The following is a 25,178-nucleotide window of genomic DNA, read 5'->3' as shown; positions in this document are numbered from 1 at the left end:
CCATGTGTTTACCGCAACCATGACAACGACTGAAAACCATGGAAACGTAAACGTACAATTCCACCAAAATCGTCAAAACCGGTTTCCGGTTTCGACCATAGATCACGTTCGGAAACTTGTGGATAGATTGATGGGAGACCTGAGAAGCTTCTCATTTGGTGCCACGACAACGTCCTGTGTGCTGTTGTAAACAATGAACTTTCTTTTACCAGTGTGCTGAACAACTGACAGAGTATATATCTATTGATTGATTGATTTGGGGTTGTTTGTGTGTATGTATGTATCAGGGATGCAAACAGCGCGCCGAAAAGCGAAACTCGCTTTTTTCATGACCAATTAGGTGACTTGTGTGAATCGTTCAGATCCGAAGAGTTTTTGTTTTTGGGAGAGGGGGGGGGGGGGTCTCAGCGTCTCAGCTGGGGTCAGTAAAATGTTTTTCTAACAGGCTGACAGTGAAAATCACGTGAAACTGAGGCGAACTCATTCATGGTTGTCTCTGATTATACTGGTAACAGCCGACCTCCAAAGTAGACGCGCGACATGCGTGCTCATTAAAGCGGCGCGTATCCGCGTGCAGTCGGTGCGACGGCGACGCCGTTTTTCCCCCGTGCATGTCCGTGGAGCTGTGCGCCGCGGACATGCACGGTTCTCTACGTTGCTGTGTCAGGCAGGTGTCTCCCACGGAGCTCTGCCCCGTTTCAGAGGTGAAGGAAGCCCTAAGTGGAAAGACGTCGCCTCCACGATGTAGAATGTGTTCAATTAAAGTGAAACTAACACATTATATAGCCTATATGTCCATTACACACTGAATGAAACATCCCATGTCTTTATTTATTCAGTTTATTTTAATAGTAATAATTATGACTAACATTCAGTGAAGACCTAAAATTCAGTATCTCCAAAATTGAAATATTGCAAAGGATCTTTTTTTTAAAAGCATTTTTAATATAGAAATGTTGGCCTTCTGAAAACTATGTCTATAATCAATCAATCAATACTTGGTTGGGGGGTTGAACTACTGGAACTTGACTTTTCCATGATATTGTAATGTAATCATTTGTTAATGGTGAGCACCGCCCCACGCCAGACAATTCCTCTCTTTTTTGGTCCTGACCCGTTTGCATCCCTGATGTATGAATGTGTGTTTATGGTGTGGTTTTTGGTTGTCTGTGGTTGGGTAGAATGAACAGCTGATAATGTCCTGTGATTGGTAAATAAAGTGTGGTTGTAAAAAAAAAAATCTTCTTCCTCTTCCAACCTCGCTGCAGCTCTAGTTGAACTCTTATCCTTACCTAACCCTCTAACCCGACTGAGCCGAATCTACTGAGACACAAACACAAACACAAATACATCTTTCTCTCTCTCTCGTCTCCTCTCCGCCTCAGGCCTGGCGTAAATGTGGGATGCGGATCTTCACGGTGGCTCAGATGGAGGATAACTCGATCCAGATGAAGAAGGACCTGGCAACCTTCCTCTATCACCTGCGTATCGAGGCCGAGGTGGAGGTCGTCGAGATGGTGCGCCGCCCGTCATCGTTTATCGTTTATCATTCGATTTGTAGATTTACACTGAAGCGGATTGAATTTAGTTTCATGTGAAGCAGTAAAAAAAAATGTTGTGATATAATATGAGGATTATAAATCAGCTCAACACCTTTAAACCTTGTTGAAATAATCTTATTCACCTCTGTGTCACATGTGTTCAACATGAGCTTCTTCCTCTGTCACATCTAAACTAAACTCATCTACTGCTTTACACTGAAACCACCCACTCTGTTTCTTTAAATGGAAATCTTCTGCATATATTGTGCAGTGTTTATTAGTGTTGTAGTACTCGAGACAAGATTTTTTCTCAAGACCACAGCTGCAGTAACATCTCTTCTTTTTTTTTCAGCAGCAAATGTCTCTGTCACTTGCTCACTTTGGTTTTTGCATGCACTTCAATAACTTTAAGATAATTAAAGTTGTTCTACTAAAGTATAGGCTTGTGTAACCATCTGAAAAACCTGGTTGCACCCGTTTTTTAAAAGTGGGAGAGACTTCAGCAGGGTCTGTGTTGTGTTCTTCTGTTCAATCCAAACTTCTTTTCATTAAATTAAATATAGAAAATTATAGATTTTATATAAAATTATCTTTTCTTTTTAGCTGACAGTGTAAATATCAAGTTCTGGCACTGAATACAGCAATGGTCTTTAAAAGGATCTCTTGGTCTCTGTTCATACAAATTTTCTGTGAATGAACCCTTGAACGCAACGATGTTCATCTCTATAAAACGGCCTCCTTGTCTTCTTTCTTCGTCTCGCAGCACGACAGCGACATCAGTGCGTACACCTACGAGAGGACGCTGATGATGGAGCAGCGGTCTCAGATGCTCAGACAGATGCGTCTGTCCAAATCCGACCGGGAAAGAGAGGTGAGTTTCGCGCCCAATGAGGAGAGAGATTGTTGTATTTGCACATGACAGCCAGGATCTAAAATTGTCTCCACCTGTAGTTTAAATTAAATTAAAAAAACAACAACTTTCATTTTAAACTCATCTGCGTGACTGGGGAGGTGTGTATTATTTTATTCTGGTGATGGGTTTAGAGGTGGTGGAGGTTTGCTTGATTGATTGCTTGAGTTTGGCTCATTATTATTTAAAAAAAAAATACACATGGGTTGTATAGGAGACGGGCTACAACACGTATCATCTCTGATCTGTCTGTGAATGTCGTGCATCATTTTTATCAGGGAAACCCTGGTAGGAGCAGCGGTAGGCCAGAGGCAGGTGGAGCTACAAGGTCTCAGGTGAGGTCAGTGGTTATGGCCAGCTGTAAGTTCACTTCTTTCTATTAAAAAAAAACAACTTAAACTGTGCAGGACGATGGTGAGGCAGTAAACAGACACTGTAGCTCACAATTGTTGTGCATGGATAGTTATTTATTATTGATTGTTTAAAAAAAATATTTAATGCTTGTGTGTTTTAAAACAGAGAAAGAGTGTGTGCATTATTATATACACTGTATAAGCATTAGATTGTTTAGTTTAAAACCAACATATTAGCTTATTTGTGTAGCTTTAGAAAGTTATGAGTTGCCTCTGGTAGGAGGATGGGGAGAGTTTAGGGATTACACGTTTTAAAACTTTCATATTTTAAGCTGTAAAATGACAGAGATTTGGTTGTTAGACTTAAATCCAGTGGAGATTTGTCACGGTGGTCGAGGTCTGGGATCAGTTAGCCGTACCTGCACGAGCACGTTGGGCTCTAGAGATGAAAGAAGTGGCTTTGAGATTATTAGTTTCCTCTATGGTTTCTATATAAAACATGTAGGTAGAGTGTGAGTTTTAGGAAAAGAAGATATATAAATTGTTTGGTGGGTTTTTTGTGGCATATTTCAAACACTAATAGGACGTATCGGGGAAGAGAGCGATGTGTAGAGGATTGGATAAAAGGGAAGGATATTTGATTTGAGGTGGTGCATTCAAGGACACAGGAAGCAGCACGATTTGTTAAGAGTTTAACTTTAAATTGAATTTGTAGTTGTAAATATTAAAGTGAATATTGAAGTGTGGATGATTTTCTTTCCGTCACGGTCGGTTCTCAACAGCGGGTTCGCTGGAGCTTTGACGACGTAAGTTCACGTGTTCACGCGGTAGTGACGCAGCAGCAGAAGTAGACGTAGTCGTACAGGCAAAGAGGTTTTTTATTGTAGATCAGCGCAACTGAATCCTTCAGAGAAAAACAAAACACCACGCAGAGAAAGTGAACAAACACATCTGAGCACATTGAGAATCAGTGGAAGGTGTTTTTTTCCGGTAACCCTTTATTTTACAGGTCGTTAATTACGTGATAATGTCAAGAAATAGCCAAGAAATAACAAGTAATTGTGTCATAATGTCTAGAAATAGCCTAGAAATCAATTTCATAGTAGAGTCGAGAAATACAGCCAAAAACATGACATTATTATGAAATTGACCGTTATTTCTAGGCTGTTTCTTGACATTATCATGTAATTATCACGTAATTAGCGGCCTGTAAATGAATAAAGGATTACCTTTTTTCCTCAAAACACCACAGATGAACAAACTAGCATATTGAATCGTGTAATTCGACATAGTTTTACATAGATTTTATTTTATAGTAGGGAAACAGGGATTATTTAACATGTCACAAGACATTGCAATGACAGAGTCTGTCCACCGGAGGGCGCTGATCAATTATTAACACTGGAAAGATGAGAGACAGTTACAGCTGAGCTATAATCAAAGTATTAAATTAATTAACACCGTAAACGACGATGAAAGTCCAAATCATAGCTCATGATAAAATGATTTAATCTGTTATTGTTTAAATTGTTCTCATCTGAAGGATTCAAGTCGAGGTTTTTTGAGTTTGTCCAGATTCATATAATAATTTAAACGCTCACCTGGGTCAAATGTGTTTCTCACAATAAAAAAACAACATCAGAGCAGTAAATAAGTTGTTTTTATTCATTATTACCTCTGAATCACATTTGACCCAGGCGTGTCCCCGTAGTTTCCCCCCCCATCATCGGTGCTTGGACTAGACTAGACTTAGACGTGTTGTTGTCGTGGTAGCAGCGGGTCAGGTGACTGTGTGTTGTCTGCAGGTGTATCTCTCCCCCAGGTACAGGAGCTCTGGCGTCACGGCACACGGCTGCACAGGAGGCAGAGGCAGACAGGTACAGGTACACAGACAGACAGACAGACAGACAGAGAGAGAGACAGACAGACAGACAGACAGACAGGGATGTAGAGGAGGGAGAAAGAAAGAAAGAAAACTGTTGTCAAGGTGACGAGATGAAGGAGAACACGTCTCGTTTTCTGTCCGTCTCCCCAAACCCTCAGGCTCAGCTGGTGAAGGATCGTAACTCCATGCTGCGTCTGACCAGCATCGGCTCGGACGACGACGACGACACGGACGGCGGCGACAGGGTTTCCAGTAGCGGCGTCGGTATCGGTGTCGGTAGCAGCATCATCGGCGGCAGCGGCGGAGGAGGAGGAGGAGGAGGAGGAGGAGGCGGTGGCGGCAGCTCGGAGCATCACCGCCGTGTTCAGATGACCTGGACCAAAGAGAAGACGTCGCAGTACAGAGCCACGCACTCGGGCTGCTCCACGCCGGAGGGGTTCAGAGACATGTTGAGCATCAGGCCGTGAGTGCAACACAAACACAAACACACCACCGCCGCTGTTGGTTAACACACACACACTCACACTCACACAGAGCAGGGTTTCCGTGGGTCATTAAAAAGCAGTAAAAGTCATTAAATACATTTTGCTAAAATGAAGGCCATAAGGCCACCATTAAGGTCATTCGATTCTCAAAGGCATTAAAAAATTTATTAAAAAAATACAGTTTCATACTTTTCATACAGTGAGATTTTGATATAATTCCCTATAGAGCACAAAGAGCAGAAAAATAGGGGGATTATACAGTTAATCTACAGTAAAATTAAACGTGGGTGAAGAAATGGAGAATTTTCTAAATTAATATTTTTAGGTGGTGGCAGGCTACTGTTGACTTTTTTTTTTTAAATCGCTATCGGCAAAAATTGGAATCGGCGGGTCAGGCTTTTTAAAGATCGGTGATCGGCCAGAAAATTGCAGTCGGTGCTCCCCTATTGGTGTGATAAACATGCAGAACCAAGTAATTGGGTGTGTGAATGTGTATATAGGTAAGTGTATGTATGCACACGTATAGTATTTGCAGTCACGGGCATTAAAAATGTTTGAAATGGCATTAAAAAGCATTAAATTAGATTTGCTGGTACCTGCAGAAACCCTGACAGAGGTTGGTTGACGGACCTTCTTCCCTCTTCGTCTTTCAGGGATCACTCCAACGTCAGGCGGATGCACACCGCCGTCAAACTCAACGAGGTCATCGTCAACAAATCCCACGACGCACGGCTCGTCCTGCTCAACATGCCGGGACCGCCGAGGAACCCAGACGGAGACGAGAACTGTATCCTCATCTCATGTCGTGTCTTTGCCAGTGTTCATTAACTGTTTCATGTTTAACAAAGTCAAAGTTTTATTTTTTTGTCTCCTGTGGGAGAAACGAAGCCAGAGAGACAGTGAGACGTCACCTGGAGGGAAATCTGTAGAAAACCTGGAGGCTTCTGTGGTTTAATTCACATTTTCAAAAAGCTTCAAAGCTTCACTCAAACAACATTAAAACAGTATTTATAATTTTATTTAGTGAAACATTCAGTACGGTTACATGACACTTGAGAAAACCGAATTATTGCCTTAATCCGACTATATAACTGGACAACAGAGTGATAAATATAAATTTGTCCTAATTTCTAAGCATGTAAGAGATTATAGAGCCATAGACTGCACATCTTTGTACAGACTTCTGGGAGAGAGAATGAGAAAGAGGAATCAACATAGAAACAAACTGGTTAAATGTAGAAAATAAGGTACAACTGTCGAAAACAACACTTCTCCAAAGCCTGAATGGGACGGGGGATGTATTAGTGTATGGCGTGGTAACAAGTCTGTCAGACTGTAGCAGCTGAAAATGTCCTGGAAAAAACCTGGAAAATGATTTCAAAAAAAGAGTGGGAACCCCGCTAGACTAAAGGAAATTAAGAGATTTGACCCACATGAGTGTTGACTATGATGACAAACAAATGACTTAACAAATGACAAATGACATAAGAGAAAACACAGAAGAGGCCTACAGTAAGTAGTGGTTTTGCCGCCTTGGATGATAAGTTTTTTGAGGTTGAACTTGTTTGCATAAAATACCACAAAGAACATAAACGGAGCTGCTCTTGGACTGAAGGTACCTGGCTAAACAAAGACAAGAAGCACTTGAAACCCTCACACAGACAAAAATACAGAGAAGAAAGTCAGAGCTGCAGCTTTCTCACGTCCAATCTTCAAAAAAAATCTCAGACAATAGTGAAAACCACCTTCTATATTTACAGAGTCCAGTTTATTAAAGATATTAAGTTGTGTCATTAACAAAAAAAAGTGTGTGTCCTTGACTCGTGGTGCAGACATGGAGTTCCTGGAGGTTTTAACAGAAGGCCTGGAGCGCGTCCTGTTGGTGAGAGGCGGAGGAAGTGAGGTCATCACCATCTACTCCTGAACGGACACACACACAAACAAAACAAAACAAAACATGAAACAACGGAGGAAGTTAGTGTAAAAGACGTGAAGAGCGAAGGGAGGCGGATCGGCCTGTGAGCTCTGTTTGGGGGGGAAGGGCGGGGGTGATGGAGCGAGAACCGTCATTGGCCGACTGCAGCGTCAGTCTTCACGCCCGACACCCACCTCACCCACCCACCTCACCCCCACACTCACCCCACTCACCCTCTCACCCACCCCACGCCTCTTTTCCTTTCATTTTTCTACACTTGTACCTTCACAACGAGGGTTTCCATTCTACTTACGTCGAGCTACAGAAAAAAAAACGCCAACACAACTCCACCAACGAACGAACGAAAACTAACAAAACAGGCGTGTGTGTGTTTGTGTGTTTTTTTTTTTTTTGGAAAGTTATCCATCTGAAGGAGGTCGGGTTTTATCGGTGAAGGGGACCAGCGTTGTGTTAAAGAGAGAGAGAGGGGGAGAGAGAGAGTGTCGGGGCCGCGGACCAGCGAGCGACGAAGCGTAGAGAAGAGCGCGAGGCGAGGCGTCCCAGAACGGAGCAGTCTTTGCACTGACGAGACTCAGGGTTTGCTTTTTGTACAGAATGTATTTTGGAGGCAGGTGTGCGTGAATGTCCCAATCAAGTGTTTTTTTTTGTTTCTCTTTTTTTTTTCTCCTCAAAGAACATCTCAAAAAGTTTATTCCAGTGCAAAAAACTGGTGGAGTCGCACTCTGAACACTGAGGTGCAGAGTGCGGAAACGTTGCGTCGTCTCCTTTTTACTTGACAGTGTTAAAGGAGACTGAAGGAAGAAGACGAAGAAGTGGTGATCGGTTGCATATCAATAATATATCCTGGGCCTCTTCGTATCCAATCGTATCAAATTTAGTCCAAAATCCGGTTTTTATTTCTCATCCACGGTTATTTTCTACTTCTTGTGTCTGTTTTGTCTGAACTCGCTGCTGTTTCTCACATCATCTACTCTACTGTGTATGGAAAACCATCTCTGCCCGGAAGAAACAAACTAAGTTTAGAAGTTGATGATCATGAAAAGCATAACTGGATCAAGGTGAATGAAAATTTGGATGTTGCATTTTAAAGGAATAGCTCACCAAAAAATTAAGTTTTTATTCCTCAAAGTGCATCTGGAGACCCGGGAGGGCGGTTCATAGTCCAACGAAAACTAAAACTACACAAAAAAACATTTAATCTTCCTCCACACTGCTCGTCCGCTGCAATCCAAGTGTCCTGAAGGGATATAGTCCAGAGTTTACTGTAAACGACCTCGTTTAGGACATTTTTACAGCCTAAACAGTCCTGTATTGAATTTGCCTGGGGCGTTCTCTCGCATTCACGCGATTCACACTTGCATCGTGTGAATCGACGAGCAGTGTGGAGGAATATTACAATGTTTTTGTGTAGATTTATGGAGGTTTTTGTGTCGGGCGCTATTGACTCTCATATAAAGATTTCGTTGGACTATGAACCGGCCTCCCGGGTCTCCAGATGCACTTTAAGGAATAAAAAACTACTCCGGAGTATTCATCAGAATGAGGGTGAGTCAATAATGACTGAATTTCATTTTTTGGTGAACTATTCCTTTAATTATTTAATAATGGAAAAGATAAGTAAAAATATAATTAGGCCCATATGAGGAGATTAAGAGTAAAAGAGTAAAAACTGAATTAGTCCTGGCAAGCCGAACTGTGGAGATCGAATAAATCAGTAACTTTGATTTTGACTTTTGTCAAAATTGTGAGATTTTCCAATTTATAGGTAAAGTGAGACGAAGATAAGGTTTTAATTTAAATTTATTTTACACAGCTTATAAGTCATACTCATTCATTTATTTTCTATACCGCTTATCCTGCACTAGGGTCACGGGTGAGCTGGAGCCATAAGTCATACTGTACTAAATAAATAAAAATTGGTCAAGTCAAAATTATTTGATAAATGTCTTAAATGACAGAACTTCATCTCATAATTCAGATTTCTTATTATCATGTGTATTTTATTTTTCCATGATGTGTTGTGTGTTTTAATCTTGGCAGAGATGGACCTCCGTACTTTTATTCATAATACATATCATGGTTAAAAAAAGCAAAAATGTGCAATTACCACCCGACTCACACACATATATCTTTTATTTATCAGTGAATTAAACACCAGCAGTCGCTCTGCTCTCGTGTGTGTTGTCCCAGGAAAACTAATTTAATGAATCAAACCACTTTTAAGGAAATAAAATCAGAGTTTTTTGCTCTGGTGTCGTGCCATAAACCGGCCCCACGTTGGACTGCATGTGAGTAGTTAGTGCGTTAGAGAGTAGAGACGCCAAGCGAGGTCACACTCTGTGGTGGTGGTGGTGGTCGTTGTCGTCGTTGCGAAGGCCTTGGAAAGGGAAGAACCTGGACAGTATTGTTGACACACTGGACCATCGTGGAGAGGAGAGGAGAGGACCACTGCACTGCATGCTGTCACAGTGTCATCGTCACTCAGAGACAAGTGTGTGTGTCTGTGTGAGTGTGTGGGTGAGTGTGTGTACAACATGTGGATGCTTCATATGTTCATTAACACGGCAGATTGTGTTCTCCATTCCTTCTCATGAGAAAATCTGCTGCGCTGTGTCGTGCGTGAGCTTGTGCCCTCGAACTCTCCACTTCACCATACACCTGAAATCCACACCTGCTTTCTGTGTGTGTGTGAGTTTGTGTGTCTGAAAGAAGAGTGTGTGTGCGTGTGTGAATGTGAGTTTGTTGCTAAAGTAAGGAGCTGTAAACTAGAGGTGTTCGATTCCACTCTAATGATGCTTTGTTCTTTTTTTTTCTTTTCTTTTTTTTTTTTTTTTTTTTACAGTGTTATCGTGCAGGGATTCTTTCATGTTCATTGTTATTTCCTCAACATTGTTTTTCTTGCTTGTTCATAAAGACGAAAAAGAGATCCCAAGTTTTATCTTTTTTTAATTACATTAATATAAAAAGGAATCGTTAAAAAAAAACTTTGCTTGAAAAAACATGGGAATAAATAAAGCAATTTTGAAAAAAAAAAAAGGTTGCAAGTTTGTCCCTTTTTTAATTTATTTGGATGACATCTGTATTATAACATCTTTAAACCTTATAATGGAGATACTTATGATTAATATTAATCTTATTTATATAGTACATTTCTTACTAAAGTTACAATGTGCTTGTTCAGATCAAATAAAACATAATATCAGAGACGTTCTTTGATAATATATCACTGGAAATGCAAAAACAATATAAAACTGTGTCAAAGTTTGACATTTTTACCGCATAAATTAATTTCTTTATTCATCCTTATATTGCAAATCATGTTTTATTTCATGTTAATCAAAAGTTTGAGCAATTTCAGATGTTAAAGTTAGCATCTTTACATGGCCGTTTAAAAAAAAGAAAGAAAGTAAAACGCTGCCTTTTATTTTGAAAGTCCTCGTTTGCGTGATGACGCCACTTCCACTTGTACGTACAATTCGGAAGCCGGTGCCATGTTGTGATATTTGAGGAAATCAGTTCTGGCCGAAGTTCACTTACTAAAAAGTGGGATAAAAACAAAGCACTATTCAGATTTCGGGGGTGAGCATGGAGGTAAGAGTAGTTGGCATTAGAAACTTTTGACTTAATAAAAGAATCACCTTTGTCTTCGTGTGTGACGACGATCAACTACTACACGAGCTTTGGTTGTCACAAACTCAACAGTGCTGTCACGAGCGGTCGGAGCTTCATTATCACATTTTAAAACATATTTATTTAACTTTACCTCATCTAATCCTCCCCTTTTAGAGACAGTTAATCCTGCAACACGTGGTATTTGGTGATAATTTAATATTAATAAATTGGTTTTAAGTGTTTTAAGCTGCCACCCGGAACTGAAACAACTTGTTGATAATCCTGTCCCACTAATTGTAAATTTAATCTTTTATTTTTATTGGTTAATTTAAATATTTGACATTTTACTAACTGCGTTTCAGACAGGAAAATGTTTGTGAAACGCTACAATGACCAAGTATTATAGATGACTCTTTTGTGGGCACGCTGATGACAAGCCACTTCCTGTGATGGCTTTTCAGAATAAAATCAAGAATCATTTTGAGTAATAGGACACTTTTTCCCCCTTCTTTCCCCTCCCTTAAACATGAAACTAAAGCTAAATCAATCATGATAGTAACTGGTCTCTTGAATTTAGGTATTAAGAAGGTGTGAAAAAGATAAATCCTGTAAACACATGACACATGCTGAGCAAATGTAACCAGTTTAAATAATAACTGTGATTGACGAACATTAGTGATGCAAGTTTCTCTATATGATCTCAAACAAATTATTAGACAACGTACAGTACAGCAGTGTCTGTGATAAATTGAAATTAACCAGTACTATTGAATTTGATTGCTAAAATCTAGATTAAAGACCATTTTGATTTTAGTTTATATTAGGCATTATATATTACAAAGTTGTGTTTTATCAATTTTCTTTGGGGTCCCCCCCCTCCCTATATTCTTGGGTAAGGTACAACCAACAATTACTTTCCTTATCAAGTTATTTTATTCATCAATCTGTTATTTGATGTTTACAATGCCGGAAATTGGTGAAAAATTAATTTTCGTTCATAATCCCTTGACTATTGGTTGCTTTTTGAGTGCTTTGATAAATGAGGAGGCCATGTTCAGTGGGGGGGTCAAAAGGTCAATACAGGGGCCCGACAGCAATATTTTGCCCCAGTACCTGCTTGGCATGTAAGGATTATCAGACAATGGGGCCCTGAGATACAGACTAGTTTAATATTGCCTGACCCTCCAACATGTAAAAAAAAATAAAAAAAAATAAAAAGTCCACCATACTGAAAGTTTTTATCATTTCCTGGGTGTTGTGGTCATTGCACAACTTTGTTGTGTTGTGTGGTCAGTTTGTGCTTACCGCATTGTGTTTTTAGCCTCTGTGGTACTTTAATCTCCTTTGAAGGTGTTCGACATCTCTTGTGGTGTTTGGTTGAATCTGATTTATAATTGTTTTGAGCATTTTGTGTACATTTCTCTTTTTTGTTGGTATTTTTGTGTCTGTGCACACAACCTGCTGCCTGTTGTTCACCCTGGAGCACATTGTGCAGCTGTGCCTAGTTAATTACCTGAAAAAAGCTTAGAATGATTAGTTTTTATTGACAGAGGTGCTTTTCATTGATTCGATGATTGGCAGTAAATCAATCTGCAGCTGTTTTGATCATTAAATTCTTGTTTTAGTTGTTTGTTTGTTTTTTAAGCAAAAGAGACCAACATTTGCTGGCGCTTCGTTTCTTGTGGTCAAAGTAGGCGTTTGTAGTTGATGTATTTGGTTTACAACAAGAGATTTACAACAGCATTTCGAAAAAGGGAAGAAAAAAAAAACCCGTTAGCCACCTGGTTTTATTTTGAAACTCAGATCACTCAACTTCCGGTAGCGGCATCGTTCAGCTTGATGGCCGTCTGGTCTGGTTCTGTGATCCGTGTGCTCGGGATCCACTGAGCAGCCTGGCCCGGGCCAACAACACGCAGCGTAGCCTCTTACTAGGCAGCACTAGGCCGGCTGGGAGGAGGAGGAGGCGGCGAGGGGGTGGGTCGGTCGGTCGGTCGGTCGGTCGGTGGGTGGGTGTATCGGTCTGCGGGTGTATCGGTCTGGGCTCCGCCGCTGCTGCCTGTCCTGACTGTCAGTCAGACACCTTGAAACGAGTCGTAGTAGCCGCCGTAGCGTAGCCGTTACCGGTTGGAACTGAACGTTAACGGTTCGAACGTTAGATTTCAAATTCCACACTCCACCACCGTGTCTTTGCACTAGCAGCAGCAGCTCGCATTCGCCTCGCGCTCAGAGTGAGACGTTCGAGAACGGTTAGACAAACGGGCGCCGCCGCCACCACCAGGCTTCGGTTGGTTTGAGTGAGGAGCGTTAACCGCCGCAGCCTTGCGTCAACGGCAGCTAAAGCTAAAACCGTGTTAGGACAAGTCAGCAAGAAACGACGGGGGGAACAGCCACGTTACCTCGGTGGCTAAAGCCAGGCAGGCAGCCAGCCAGGCAAGGCAGCGGACAGGTTTATTTTTGGCACGGTTGCTGGCGTACGTAGTGTACACACATGCTCCGGGTTTAAGTCGTGCGAGCTAACAGCAACATCTGTCGGTTTCATTGGAAATAAATAGATAGTAATAATAATTGACACGGTGCGTTGAGAGTAAAACTAAAAAAATCGGTTAATTGCGGAACATCTTGTTGAATTAAAAGACAAAAAAGAGAGAGATATATATATAAAGAAAGGAGGACCATAGCTGCTGACATATGAGGCCCAGCTAGGAGAAGAGAGAGAAAAAAAAGATGGACCTGAATTTTTATTCGGATTTAACGGACGGTACCGGGCAGCACGACGGGGATCCGGAGTTTCTGGACCCGCAGTCTTTCAATGGATTTGACTCTGACAACAAGGTGACTCCAGCTTTATGAATGATGAATGGGGAGAAAGAGGGGGACTACTGAGTCTGACTAGTGTGCGGGCAGTCACAATGTCATTTATTTTTTTGCCTTGTCTGTATTGTGTTAATGCAATTTACAACTGCCACTGAACGCATCTCCAGTCTGCATGAGTTTTAATGGGAACTGCTGGTTACCTGGTTTTACTAGTACACTTGGGTTTGGTTTTGTTTTTATGAATGGGAATGTCCTTGTGATTTAGGACAATATGGTTATTTTATTTGATTATTTTTTTAACGATTAGGAATATACTTGTGATTTAGGACTATGGTTTTTATTTTTTACTATGGAAAGCCAAATGGGCCACAATTCATGGTTTGCCACACTTGGATTTTTTTTTTTTTAACAAATGGGAATTGGGAATGTCCTTGTGTTTTAGGATAATATATTTTTTCTCCTATGGAAAGTCAAACGGGCTATAATTCATGGTTTCCTACACTTGGATTTTTTTTTATTAATGAATGGGAATGTCCTTGTGTTTTTGGATAATATCTTTTTTCTCCTATGGAAAGTCAAACGGGCTATAATTCATGGTTTCCTACACTTGGATTTTTTTTTATTAAAGAATGGGAATGCCCTTGTGTTTTTGGATAAAATGTATTTTTTTCTATGGAAAGCCAAACGGGCCATAATTCATCATCTCCTTCGCGCCGCAGACCCATTTGGTTTTCCATAATTAACTTGTACAACCTGAATGTTTCAGTTCCCTGGAGGCAGTGACAACTACCTGACCATTTCAGGGTCCGGTCATCCCTTCCTCTCCTCTTCAGAGGTAGGCCCCCCAACCCCTCACCCAATACACCTTTTTATAACTATGTGGCGTTCAATGTCTCTGTTTATAGCGATGGAGCCCCCTTCCTGTGGACTATATGCTTCAGCTTTTAATCAGTGATAATTAACTTACCTGCAGGCACGTGACTCCCAGTTTTTATGCATTTTGGTGTTTTTGTTTGCTGCCATCAAGTTAATTATTATTTATCTTTTACCATTCATAACTCCATTGTAAAGTGTACATCCTTAACGATAAGGCCTGTCTTTGTGTCTGTGTGTGTGTGTGTGTGTGTGTGTGTGTGTGATTAAGTTGTTGTTACCAGCCACAAATAAGAAGTAAATAAGACATTTGTACATGCACTTAACTGACATACTCACATTTTTTAGTGTGCCACTAAACCCATTGACCTCTTCAACCTCGCTGGATCTGCTGGTGGAGTATGAACTGTTTATCAATACTTTTTTTAAATTCTCCTCACACACCTGATGAATCCAACTCCAAAAGTCTTTATTAATAGAGTTGTCGAGAATGCTTTGCTGTGTCTTTCTCAGTTAATTTGATTATAATTTCCCTGAAAATGAGCTGGTACTCGCCAAAAAAAACACAGTTATTTTGAAATATCCTCTTTTTTTCTTCCTTTTCTTTTTCTTTTTGGACCTCCTGCGCAGAAAGCTTCCAGGAAACTTAACTGGAAAACACCGTAAAAAGAAACCGTTAAATTAACTGATTCAAAGCGCTAGTCAAATGATATGATGATGGAGCGGACTTCGGCGCGGAGCAGCTGCAGGCAGACATTGATAATGGAGGCGCTTGAAACCTGTTGCGTGATAAAAGTTTATTTATAAATCTTTCAATTGCCGTTTTTGTTGCCAGAAAAAACAGAAGCAGGACGTTACCTCAACAACACAACTATTAAATGTGTAGTTTTTATATCTAAACATTACAACCTGCTGCCTGTTGTTCACATTGTGCAGCTGTGTGTAGCAGTTTAACGCTTTAAGGCGGTTTATTTTTGGTGCAGCTTCACTGACTCTGAGATAATTGTTATCACAGAGATGGGAAATCAACCGGACCAGTTAAATCAGGGTTTTGTTTGAGGCCAGTCACGTAAAACACCATTAAAACCATGAATACAGAGGCTTAATGAGCTCAGCTGCTGCTTTATTACCTGCAAAGAGCTTAAAAAGTTTAGTTTTTATTGATGGAGGTGCTCAATCTGCAGCTGTTTCGATCATTAAACTCATGTTTTACTTCTTTTAAGCAAATAAAACAAACATTTGCTGGCTTTTTGCTTCTTAAATGTTAATATTCTTGATGATTTATTAAATATCTTAATGTTTTTGGACGCCGTGTTGCGACAGTGGAAATAATAAATAGATTATTTCTAAACTCTTATTTTGAAATTCTATGTTTTAGCATCAAAGCCGTAGTAGTGACAGTTGTTGCTTCGTGGTTGTGTTGTAATCACAGGTGTTTCTACTGCAGGGTATAATAATGCAGGAATATGACTCCAGCGATCTGATTGGTCAATTAACTTGATAGTACACTTCTCACACAAAGAGGATTTTAATAAATTAATCTGAAAAGTCTTTTTTAATGAACTTTAGTCCAAAGTAAAAACCTCCCGTGTGTCTCAGGGAGCTGTAATCACAGACAGTTTTTCCTCTCCCGACTTTCTTGTGGCTCGTTTTTTTTACTTTTGTTTCCACCCCCCATCCCTTCACAAATTAATTTATCTTTATCCTCTTCCATCCTTTAACCGGCGTTCTTCACGCTTTAACTTCCTCTCGCCGTCTTTGTTTTTCTTTCTGCCGCTCTCCCCCCCTTCCAGACTTTCCACACTCCCAGTCTCGGCGATGAGGAGTTCGAGATCCCTCCCATCTCCCTGGACCCCGACTCCGCCCTCACCGTGTCCGATGTGGTGTCCCACTTCGGGGAGCTGTCGGACACCGGCCCCTCCGACAGCGTGGTGGTGCCCGGGAGCGCCGTGGTCGAGGGGGACGACCCCTCCTTCGCCTCCACCTTCGTCAACGCCCCCTCGCAAGGGCTGGAGCACCTGAGTCTGGGGGTCATGAACCAGTCGGCGGGCAGCGCCCTGCTGGGGTCGTCGCTGGGGATGGTGAGCAAACGAATACAGGATGTTTTAACCTCCACGGTCCCAGTTGTTCAAAGGGAATCTGACCGGATTTTGGATAATGGATCGGATCAAATCTTGAAAAACACGGTGTTCAAAACTAAGAACGGATTTTGAGATCGGATTAGACCACGTGATCCAGTCTTGGTTTTAATCTGGATCAAACCCTCAGTTTGTGCTTAAAACGTTTTAGTAGCATCGAGGAAACTTTGATCTAAAAAATTCAACATTTTGGCAAATTGTCCCATTGCCATAATCCCTATAGTTTTAGGAGTAGGTTTGTTACCTTTAATTGCTCCAAAACGCTCTGGTGGACAAGTTGTGACCTGCACATTCACCACGCTATGAGATAATAACAGAACGTTACCAGACAGAGTTGTTTTAGAGGGAAATTCATGCAAAACCGCTGATGCGCGTTTCCGTCAGGGGCAGTTTTTCATCAAGCAGTCTCTGCATTTACCTCTAATGGCGCATTTCCACTAGCGCGCTTCGGCTCGGCTGGGCTCGGCACGCTATTTGCGTGTTTCCACTAGCACGTAGTACCTGCAACCAGGTACACTTTTGGTATCACCTCAGCCCTGGTTCCAAGCGAGCCGAAGCGTTACTAAAACGTGACGTCAGCCGACTGCCTTCCACTGATTGGCCGATGAGTGTCGTCACTGGAAGCGACGACCGACAACAGAAATGTTCCTGCTGAAGCCTGAAGCCTGTTATTACCAGAGAATTTTAGAGGTTTAAAGCTAGCTACAGCGAGGGTAGGTTCACTTCCTGTTTACAAAGTAAAAGCACCAATTCTATCGTAATGGCTTTCCTTATGATAAAAGGCAACGGGTGTTTTATTTTGTGAAAATAACCGGAAGTGCGTTGCTCACTACGACTAGCTTTAGTGATGCCGACTTCGTTGAAACAAAATTGTAAACAGCTGGTATTTTGTCAGATTTTCAACACGTTGGGGATCTAAACGACTACTTTCTCGCCTGAAAATGTTTCAAATGTTGCTAAAGTTATTTACAGAGTTTAGAGCGTTGCTCGGCGCCGTGTAAATGACGTCACGGCGGCACTAGTGATACTCAGTTGTAATGGAAACACAACCGTGCCGAGCCGAGCCGTATCGAGCCGAGCCGTGCTAGTGGAAATGCGCCATAAAACAACTCTGTCTGGAAACGTTCTGTTATTATCTCATAGCGTGGTGAATGTGCAGGTCAAAACTTGTCCACCAGAGCGTTTTGGAGTTGTTGGATTGTGTATTTGATGAGTTTGATGAGGGAAACCAAGAAATCCCGTTAGCCTCCGTAGCGTAGCTCTGAGCAGCTCGCGGCTCTGCTCCGCCGTTCTAAAAATAGCTTGCACCGACAATTAAAGGTAACGAACCTACTGCTATGACTATAGGGATTATAGCAATGGGCCAATTTGCCAAAACGTTGAACTATCCCTTTAAACATCAGTTTCACTCACTTATACAGTTTTATCCCCCCCACCAGGATCTCGGCCATCCCATCGGCTCCCAGTTCAGCAGCTCGTCCCCGGTGACCATCGACGTCCCGCTGGGCGACATGAGCCAGGGTCTTCTGGGCTCCAACCAGCTGACCACCATCGACCACTCGGAGCTCAGCGCTCAGCTCGGCCTCGGCCTGGGAGGCGGGAACATCCTACAGCGGCCGCAGTCTCCCGAACACCCGCTGTCGGCCACGGCGTCGCCCACCAGCTCGCTGCAGGACGACGACATGGACGATTTCAGGAGGGTGAGTCTCCGCCGTGATCGGCTTCTTACTGCTGGATATGGATCTATAGATGAACGATCAGGGATTTTTCTGTTGTTGTTTGAAGTCAGAGGTTTAAAGACGGGTATTTCCACACGCTTCACTGTGACTCATATTTTGCCTCATTGGTGTTTTGTTCATCGCTGCTTCATCGTTATCAACAAGTCTGATCAAACTGCGCCCACACAGTCACAATGAAGCAGATTTGATCGATGTAGACAAAGTTTCCCATCGTTAAACTGACGATTGTTTGTTATAACTTTACGTCACAGTTTTAAATCTGCAGTGATGCGTTTGGCCACTTGGCATCAGTGGAAACAAGTTGTGAACGCACCACGTTTACAGATGTTTTCACGTTTTTTAGGTTGAAATAATGAAATAATGAACTCACACATGGTTTCTTACTTACACATCTGGCAGTTTATGACTTTTATTACTTTATTTTCAAAGGACACGCCCCCTTGAGATGTACCGTCTCATTTTCAAGGGGATTCTTATTACCAATAAAAATATACAAAAACAAGAGTTCAGTCATCAATAGCACAAGATCGTAACAGACAGTCAACACAAAAATATGACATAATATAGTGGCACCCATTCACACACTTCTAGTTATTGAACAAAAGTCTAATATTCACTCAACCAACCTCTGAGGGAAACATTTAGCTGTTAAACACAATGCAGTATCATTAATTAATCCCCAAAATTTGATGTAATCAGATTCAAATCTGCACAAACAGATGAAATAGAAGTGTTTTTGGATTTAAAGGTACAGTTTTTGTCTTTTTTTGTGCTTTAACTCCTTGAATTTCAGGTTTATTTTGGCAAATTTTAGTCGATTTATTAACTTCCTGTGAGTTATTGTGGAGTTCCTGGTCACAAACGGGAATAAAAAAATTGTAAAATCACAAGGAAACGTTGGTTATTATTTGTTTTTCTAACGTTTGTCGTTGGTTCTCCTCTCTCTGCGCTCAGAGCGTCCTGGTCGAGTCTCCGGTCTCGCTGGCCGTCTCTCCCGGCGTCATCTCCCTGGACCCCTCGCTGTCCGAGTCGCCGCTCTCCACCCCGACCTCCAGCGCCTCTCCCGCCGTCGGCCGGAAAGGAGGAGCGGGCGGCGGAGGAGGAGGAGGAGGGGGAAGGAAGGTGAGGAAGAAGAAAGACCCCAACGAGCCGCAGAAACCCGTGTCGGCGTACGCACTGTTCTTCAGGGACACGCAGGCGGCGATCAAAGGGCAGAATCCCAACGCCACGTTCGGAGAAGTCTCCAAGATCGTGGCGTCCATGTGGGACAGTCTGGGGGAGGAGCAGAAACAGGTGAGAGGAGGAAACGGGGAATCAAAGGATCTGTGTTGTCGATACATAATCAATAAATACGACGCTAACCTCGGTGTGTGTTCGCTCTGTTTTTTCAGGTTTACAAGAGGAAAAACGAAGCGGCGAAGAAGGATTACTTGAAGGCGCTGGCCGAGTACAGATCCGGACAAAACTCTCAGGTGAGCGTCCGTCCTCTCCACCTGCAACACAATCAATCAATCAGACTTTATTTGCAGAGCACTTTTCATACAGGAAGCAGCTCAAAGTGAAATCACGGAGGAATTAAAAACCTATGTCCCTGTTTTTTTAATTATTTATTTCACTATTTATTATTTATCATCAATAGGCGTAGTAGTAGTAGTAGTTGTTGTTTTTAAGTAGTTGTAAGTGCCTCACCAATATCGTTGTCCAATTTGTACAATGACAATAAAGACTATTTTATTCTACTCTACTGGGGAAACATTGTCTCACACTCAACAGTTTCTACTTTGCAGTGGAGAAAACACTAGAGAGACGAGGGATGTCTCGATGTAATTTCTTGTTTTTAACATTTGTGTTTTTAACATTTTAACATTTGTATGCACTGTCGCTCTTGGCAGATGAAGTTCCTTACTGAAAAATAAAGTTCATTGAATTGAGTCAAATAGATTTTCTTGGTACGAAATAACCACGGTGTTATGATTATCACGATTATTTTGCATTAATTTCACAACACTATGAATGTGTAAAAAAATATAAAATATATCAAAATATAATTGCATTACTGATTATATAAACAAAATATTTTAAGTATCTATTAATATAGGACCAATTATTTATCTTTTTTTTTTCATTTTCTCTTTTTCCTAACAATTAATTATTAATTTAAGTGATCGATTTATTTATGGTTTGTGGAAAAGGGGCGGGATTCAATAAGCAACAGTTTCTTCTCATTTTGATTCTGCTTTTGTGTTTTTGTTTCCAAATTTTGTTCTTCAACTTGTTTATGTCATTTACACATGAAGGAACAAACTGAAATTCGAAATAAATATAAAAAAAAAAAAAAAAATCTAAAATCATATAGATAAAGATAAATAAATGTATAATTCAAAGAAATAAAAGAGTTTCTTCTTCCTGTCTGAATCTTCAGGCTCCCATTGAAGTCATGGACACGTCCCCGTCGCCGCCGCCGCCACCGCCCGCCCCGGCTCTGGCGATGACATCCTCGCCCGCCGCCGCCGCCCCGGCCGGCCGGGTGACGCGGTCGCAGCACTACAACCCGGAGGAGAACACCATCACCAACATCTGCACCTCCAACATCATCCTGGACCTGCCGCAGGTCACCACGCGCTCCCGCACCGGCGCCACCAAGCAGCAGCCTCCGCCCGCCGCCGCCGCGCCGCCGCCGCCCAACCCGCCGACCGTCACCAAGATCATCATCAAACAGACGCAGCTGCCCTCCGGCGGCGTATCCGTCACGGCGACGCCCGCCTCCTCGCCGCGGCAACCGCCCCCGCTGCAGCAGATGCAGAGCACGCCGCCCCCGCCGCGGCTGCAGCAGATGGTGCACGCCCAGGCTCCGCCCCCTCTGCAGGCGAAGCCGCGCGGCGGCGGAGGAGCGGCCGCCGCCTCGGGCCCGCCGCCGCCGCTGCAGATCAAGGTCGTCCCGTCGTCGCGCCAGTCGGACTCCAACGCGCCGCCGATCATCGTGACGTCGGCCGGGGAGACGCCCACGTCGGCGGCGGTGGCGGCGTCCTCCGCCCTGACGGTGGAGGTGGGGCAGTCGGCCGCCATGGTGACGGGAGGAGAGGAAGTAGCGGAGGCGGAGGACGGGGTGAGTCCAGGAAAACGGCGTTCGCAGGTTTGATGAAACCATAGATAGATATTAGGGGTGGGAGAAAAAATCGATTCACATACATATCTTTTTTGACGATTTTTAAATCGATTTTTGAAAAAAAAGAAAGATTTTTTTTTTGAATTTTTTTTGAATTTTTTTGTGATTCTTTTTAATATTGTGCAATGTGCATTTGTTAGCCTTTTTTTTACATACAGAGAGTACAGGTTTTGAAAAGGGTTTAAGTTCACTTTATAATGGAGTATGTTAATTTATAGGCTCCTACAGTGTTTGTGTGCAGATAAATGTTAAAAATGCAGACTAAAAATCGAGAGAATCTGCAATATCGTAGAATCGCAATTTCAATCGAATCGCCATCCAAAAAATCGTAGAAGAATCGAATCGGGAGAAAAGCATATCGTCCCAGCCCTAATATACGTATATAAGAAGACTAGATGATTCACCCGCCGCTGCTGCCCAATGACACGGCGTAGCCAGAACGGCGGCCATCTTGGCACGGGCAACTCTCTCCCTCAGAGCATTAATGCTGCGTTCAAGACAACTCGGAGGTCGGGATTCCCAACTCAAAAATTTCCGACTTCCGACATCATTGCGTTCACGCTGCAGGAACTCGGGAGAAAAAAACACATGGATACCTGAAGGAAGTTTGGCGTATTGTGGCTCATCGCTGAATACGAAAAATAAATGCAGCAGTAAATGATGTTTATTTTGGAGGAGAGGAGACGCCGCAGATGAGTGCACATATAATGTTACAGCCTTGATAACAGTTAAACGTTATTTCCGTCACATACGAGGAACACAGTTTCACACCATACAACAACCACAGCTAAATATAAACGTATTTCATATAGGCTACTGCAATAATACACAAAAATATGCATTCAAACCTCAACAAATAAATTAAAATGTCTAAATTCTAACCGTTTAAGACGAGGGCCGCCATGTTTTGATGTTGTCGTGACGTCAAGTCGGAAAGTCGGAGCTCTGATATGATACCCGAGTTTCCCACCTGTAATTTCCGAGTTCGACGCCGTTCAATTCATTTTTTACAACTCGGAGCTCGTTTTTTTTCCGACTTCCGAGTTGTCTTGAACGCAGCATTAAGCCTCTGGTGCATATTCTGCTATAATGACCAGAACTTGCTCAGTTTTTGTCCGATTTCAAACCGGTTTGATTTTTTATGAACGTCTATGCAGTTATGATGCAGCATACTTAAAATCACGGATCATTTTAATCATGTACTTTTTTTTGTAAAAGTAACATTATAGTGACATTATGCAAATAGTTAAAGTAATAGCTACATACTGATTTATTTTTCACAGAGTTATGAATCGGTTTTTTTAGTGAAGATGACTGGATCACCTATCTACTGCACTGTAACTGCAGCCAGAGTCAGAGCAAGTTGCCCGTTCCAATATGGCCGACTGTGAGCTTAGTCCGATCCACCCTCTTGGATGAAACGACCTCGGATGTTAAAAACTGTCTGTTGTGTTGTGTTTTGTTTTTGTTTCCCGTGGTGTCAGATGGAGGTGGAGCTGAACGTCGCTCCCGGCCCCAGCGTGACCACGACCTCCAGCCCAAACATCTGCGTCCGCGCCGGCTGCACCAACCCGGCGGTGGAGAGCAAAGACTGGGACAAGGAATACTGCAGCAACGAGTGTGTCGCCACGCACTGCAGGTGTGTGTGTGTGTGTGTGTGTGTGTGTGTGTGTGTTAAGAAGCTCGAGGTCGATAGAAACGACTTCACTCAAATGTTACAGTCGATTCAATTTTAAAAAATGCTCAGAAGAATATTTGATAACTTTGAGGGATAGTTCAACATTTTGGCAAATTGGCCCATTGCCATAATCCCTATAGTCATAGCAGTAGGTTTGTTACCTTTAATTGTCGGTGCAAGCTATTTTTAGAACGGCAGAGCAGAGCCGCAAGCTGCTCAGAGCTACGCTACGGAGGCTAATGGGATTTCTTGGTTTCCCCCATCAAACTCATCAAATACACAATCCAACAACTCCAAAACGCTCTGGTGGACAAGTTGTGACCTGCACATTCACCACGCTATGAGATAATAACAGAACGTTACCAGACAGAGTTGTTTTAGAGGAAAATTCATGCAAAACCGCTGATGTGCGTTGCCTTCAGGGACAGTTTTTCAGCAAACAGTCTCTGTATTTACCTCTAAAACAACTCTGTCTCGTAACGTTCTGTTATTATCTCATAGCGTGGTGAATGTGCAGGTCACAACTTGTCCACCAGAGCGTTTTGGAGTTGTTGGATTGTGTATTTGATGAGTTTGATGAGGGAAACCAAGAAATCCCATTAGCCTCCGTAGCGTAGCTCTGAGCAGCTCGCGGCTCTGCTCCGCCGATCTAAAAATAGCTTGCACCGACAATTAAAGGTAACAAACCTACTGCTATGACTATAGGGATTATGGCAATGGGCCAACTTGCCAAAATGTTGAACTATCCCTCTAAGCAAGTGCACACAGTTATAAAAAAAGATGTAAAGAAAAAGAGTAAAAAGACAATAAATACAGTTAATAAAATTAAATATCAAATAGATACTTTACACTGGAGCTGATTTGATGAACTTAGAGCCACTGATATCGAAATGTACAGTGAGAAATGTTAGAAATAAATGACAAATAAACATTTTTCCTTCTCCTCTTGTCGCCCACAGAGACGTGTTCATGGCCTGGTGTGCGATCCGAGGGCAGAACTCGACCACGGTCACATAGGGAAGGGAGACGGTGAGAGGAGGAGGAGGAGTTACTACACAGAGAGAGAGAGAGAGAGACGGACTGAGATATATAACACATGAAATGCAAACGAAACGGAGGAAGAAATGGATGAGTGGATGAATGAATTGATGGATGGATGGATGGATGGATGGATGGATGGATAATGGCCAGATTGGGCTCAGGTATCGGCACATACTGGTTTTGTTTCAAACAGAGAGACGGACAAGAAGGATTTAAAATCTCGATCATGAACTTTTCCTGTGACTCTTCAAGGTGAATGGATGAATAATGATGAAACGATACAGAAGAGGAAGAAACTGAAGACTTGGTCCTGCTGCTCCGGTCTTTCCCTGTTGATCTTTAATTGTGAATTTGAAAAAATATGGACTTGATGGATGATTAAAAAAAGACAAAAATCAACTGAACATTTTATACGTACTTATGGTGTTTTTAATTATTTTGAACAGAGAGGGGGAAAGAAAGAAAAAAAGCGCAGGAAGGAAAAACGATCTTGCAGATGTATTTGGTTCATTTTCTTCATTTCCAAAAAAACAGAAACGGAAACGACTCCTCCTCAGATGTGTATGCGCTTCCCTTCACTGTTACACTGAGGATTGATCAATGTGAATGAAAACTGGGAGGTGAATTTTCTCTTTCTTTTTTCTTTTCTTTTTTTTTTTTTTTTGGCTCTGACGGATTTAGACGACCAACCAACCAACAAGTGGGTAAAGCAAAGCACAAAACAAGTCTTAAAAGTTAATTTGCTGTCGTGGTCGAGAGGTGGAAAGATGCTGACGCCACTCTGGAGGAAAAACAAACAAAACAAAACTGAAAGGATTTTACTTAAAACTTTGAAAACAGGTGCTAAGATTCAGGGGAAAAAAAGAAAAGAATATCTGTCATGTTTTCTGTTAAACCTGTTTCTGAAATAATGTTTTCTGAGATACCTGGTCACTTAAAAGCTTTTTTTTTTTATTAGAGATGTGGTAAATCTGTGGTGAAAGTTTAAGAAAATTGACAATATTGGA

At 42.1% G+C, this 25,178-nt stretch overlaps 2 protein-coding genes across 11 annotated transcripts in view; both read left to right on the top strand.

Annotated features, from left to right (window-relative positions):
• Positions 1 to 9,310, top strand: part of slc12a6 (solute carrier family 12 member 6) — a 37,435-nt gene extending 28,125 nt beyond the window's left edge. Inside the window, exons 21-28 of one of the 6 annotated variants that reach the window (XM_085759775.1) lie at positions 1,386 to 1,517; positions 2,305 to 2,412; positions 2,730 to 2,786; positions 3,587 to 3,610; positions 4,610 to 4,681; positions 4,848 to 5,152; positions 5,828 to 5,961; positions 7,007 to 9,310. In XM_085759775.1, coding sequence (XP_085615901.1) covers positions 1,386 to 1,517; positions 2,305 to 2,412; positions 2,730 to 2,786; positions 3,587 to 3,610; positions 4,610 to 4,681; positions 4,848 to 5,152; positions 5,828 to 5,961; positions 7,007 to 7,098 — 924 coding nt within the window. In that variant the 3' untranslated portion in view covers positions 7,099 to 9,310. Of the gene's footprint in view, positions 1 to 1,385; positions 1,518 to 2,304; positions 2,413 to 2,729; positions 2,792 to 3,586; positions 3,611 to 4,609; positions 4,682 to 4,847; positions 5,153 to 5,827; positions 5,962 to 7,006 lie in introns of those variants that run through there. The other 5 variants (XM_085759777.1, XM_085759776.1, XM_085759778.1 and 2 more) reach the window with 5 other exon arrangements.
• A 1,270-nt stretch (positions 9,311 to 10,580) lies between these two features.
• tox4b (TOX high mobility group box family member 4 b) lies at positions 10,581 to 24,566 on the top strand. 5 transcript variants are annotated; one of them, XM_085758973.1, is made up of 10 exons: positions 10,582 to 10,701; positions 14,303 to 14,371; positions 14,758 to 14,808; positions 16,203 to 16,490; positions 17,987 to 18,247; positions 19,241 to 19,579; positions 19,678 to 19,758; positions 20,709 to 21,392; positions 22,937 to 23,091; positions 24,090 to 24,566. In XM_085758973.1, the coding sequence occupies exons 1-10, from the start codon at positions 10,696 to 10,698 to the stop codon at positions 24,145 to 24,147; spliced, it is 1,992 nt and encodes a 663-aa protein (XP_085615099.1). In that variant the 5' UTR covers positions 10,582 to 10,695; the 3' UTR covers positions 24,148 to 24,566. The 5 variants fall into 5 exon arrangements, with proteins under 5 accessions (XP_085615101.1, XP_085615099.1, XP_085615100.1 ...); XM_085758971.1 differs by lacking the exon at positions 10,582 to 10,701 and adding an exon at positions 13,287 to 13,554; XM_085758974.1 differs by lacking the exon at positions 14,758 to 14,808 and having other exon boundaries at positions 10,585 to 10,701; positions 24,090 to 24,306.
• Positions 24,567 to 25,178: the final 612 nt, after the last annotated feature.

This window comes from Trachurus japonicus, chromosome 18 (assembly GCF_045865225.1).
Source record: "Trachurus japonicus isolate A0001 chromosome 18, Traja_1.0".
NCBI classification, from domain to species: domain Eukaryota; kingdom Metazoa; phylum Chordata; class Actinopteri; order Carangiformes; family Carangidae; genus Trachurus; species Trachurus japonicus.
Note: the sequence above shows the minus strand (reverse complement) of the source record. Positions and strands in the feature narration are given on the sequence as shown.

Excerpts from the sequence above, each read along its gene's own strand:
- tox4b (XM_085758971.1), top strand. The coding sequence starts at position 13,447 with ATGGACCTGAATTTTTATTCGGATTTAACGGACGGTACCGGGCAGCAC. Across the intron at positions 14,372-14,757 it reads CCTTCCTCTCCTCTTCAGAG|TGTGCCACTAAACCCATTGA; the intron begins GTAGGCCCCCCA and ends CACATTTTTTAG. Across the intron at positions 18,248-19,240 it reads ACATGGACGATTTCAGGAGG|AGCGTCCTGGTCGAGTCTCC; the intron begins GTGAGTCTCCGC and ends CTCTGCGCTCAG.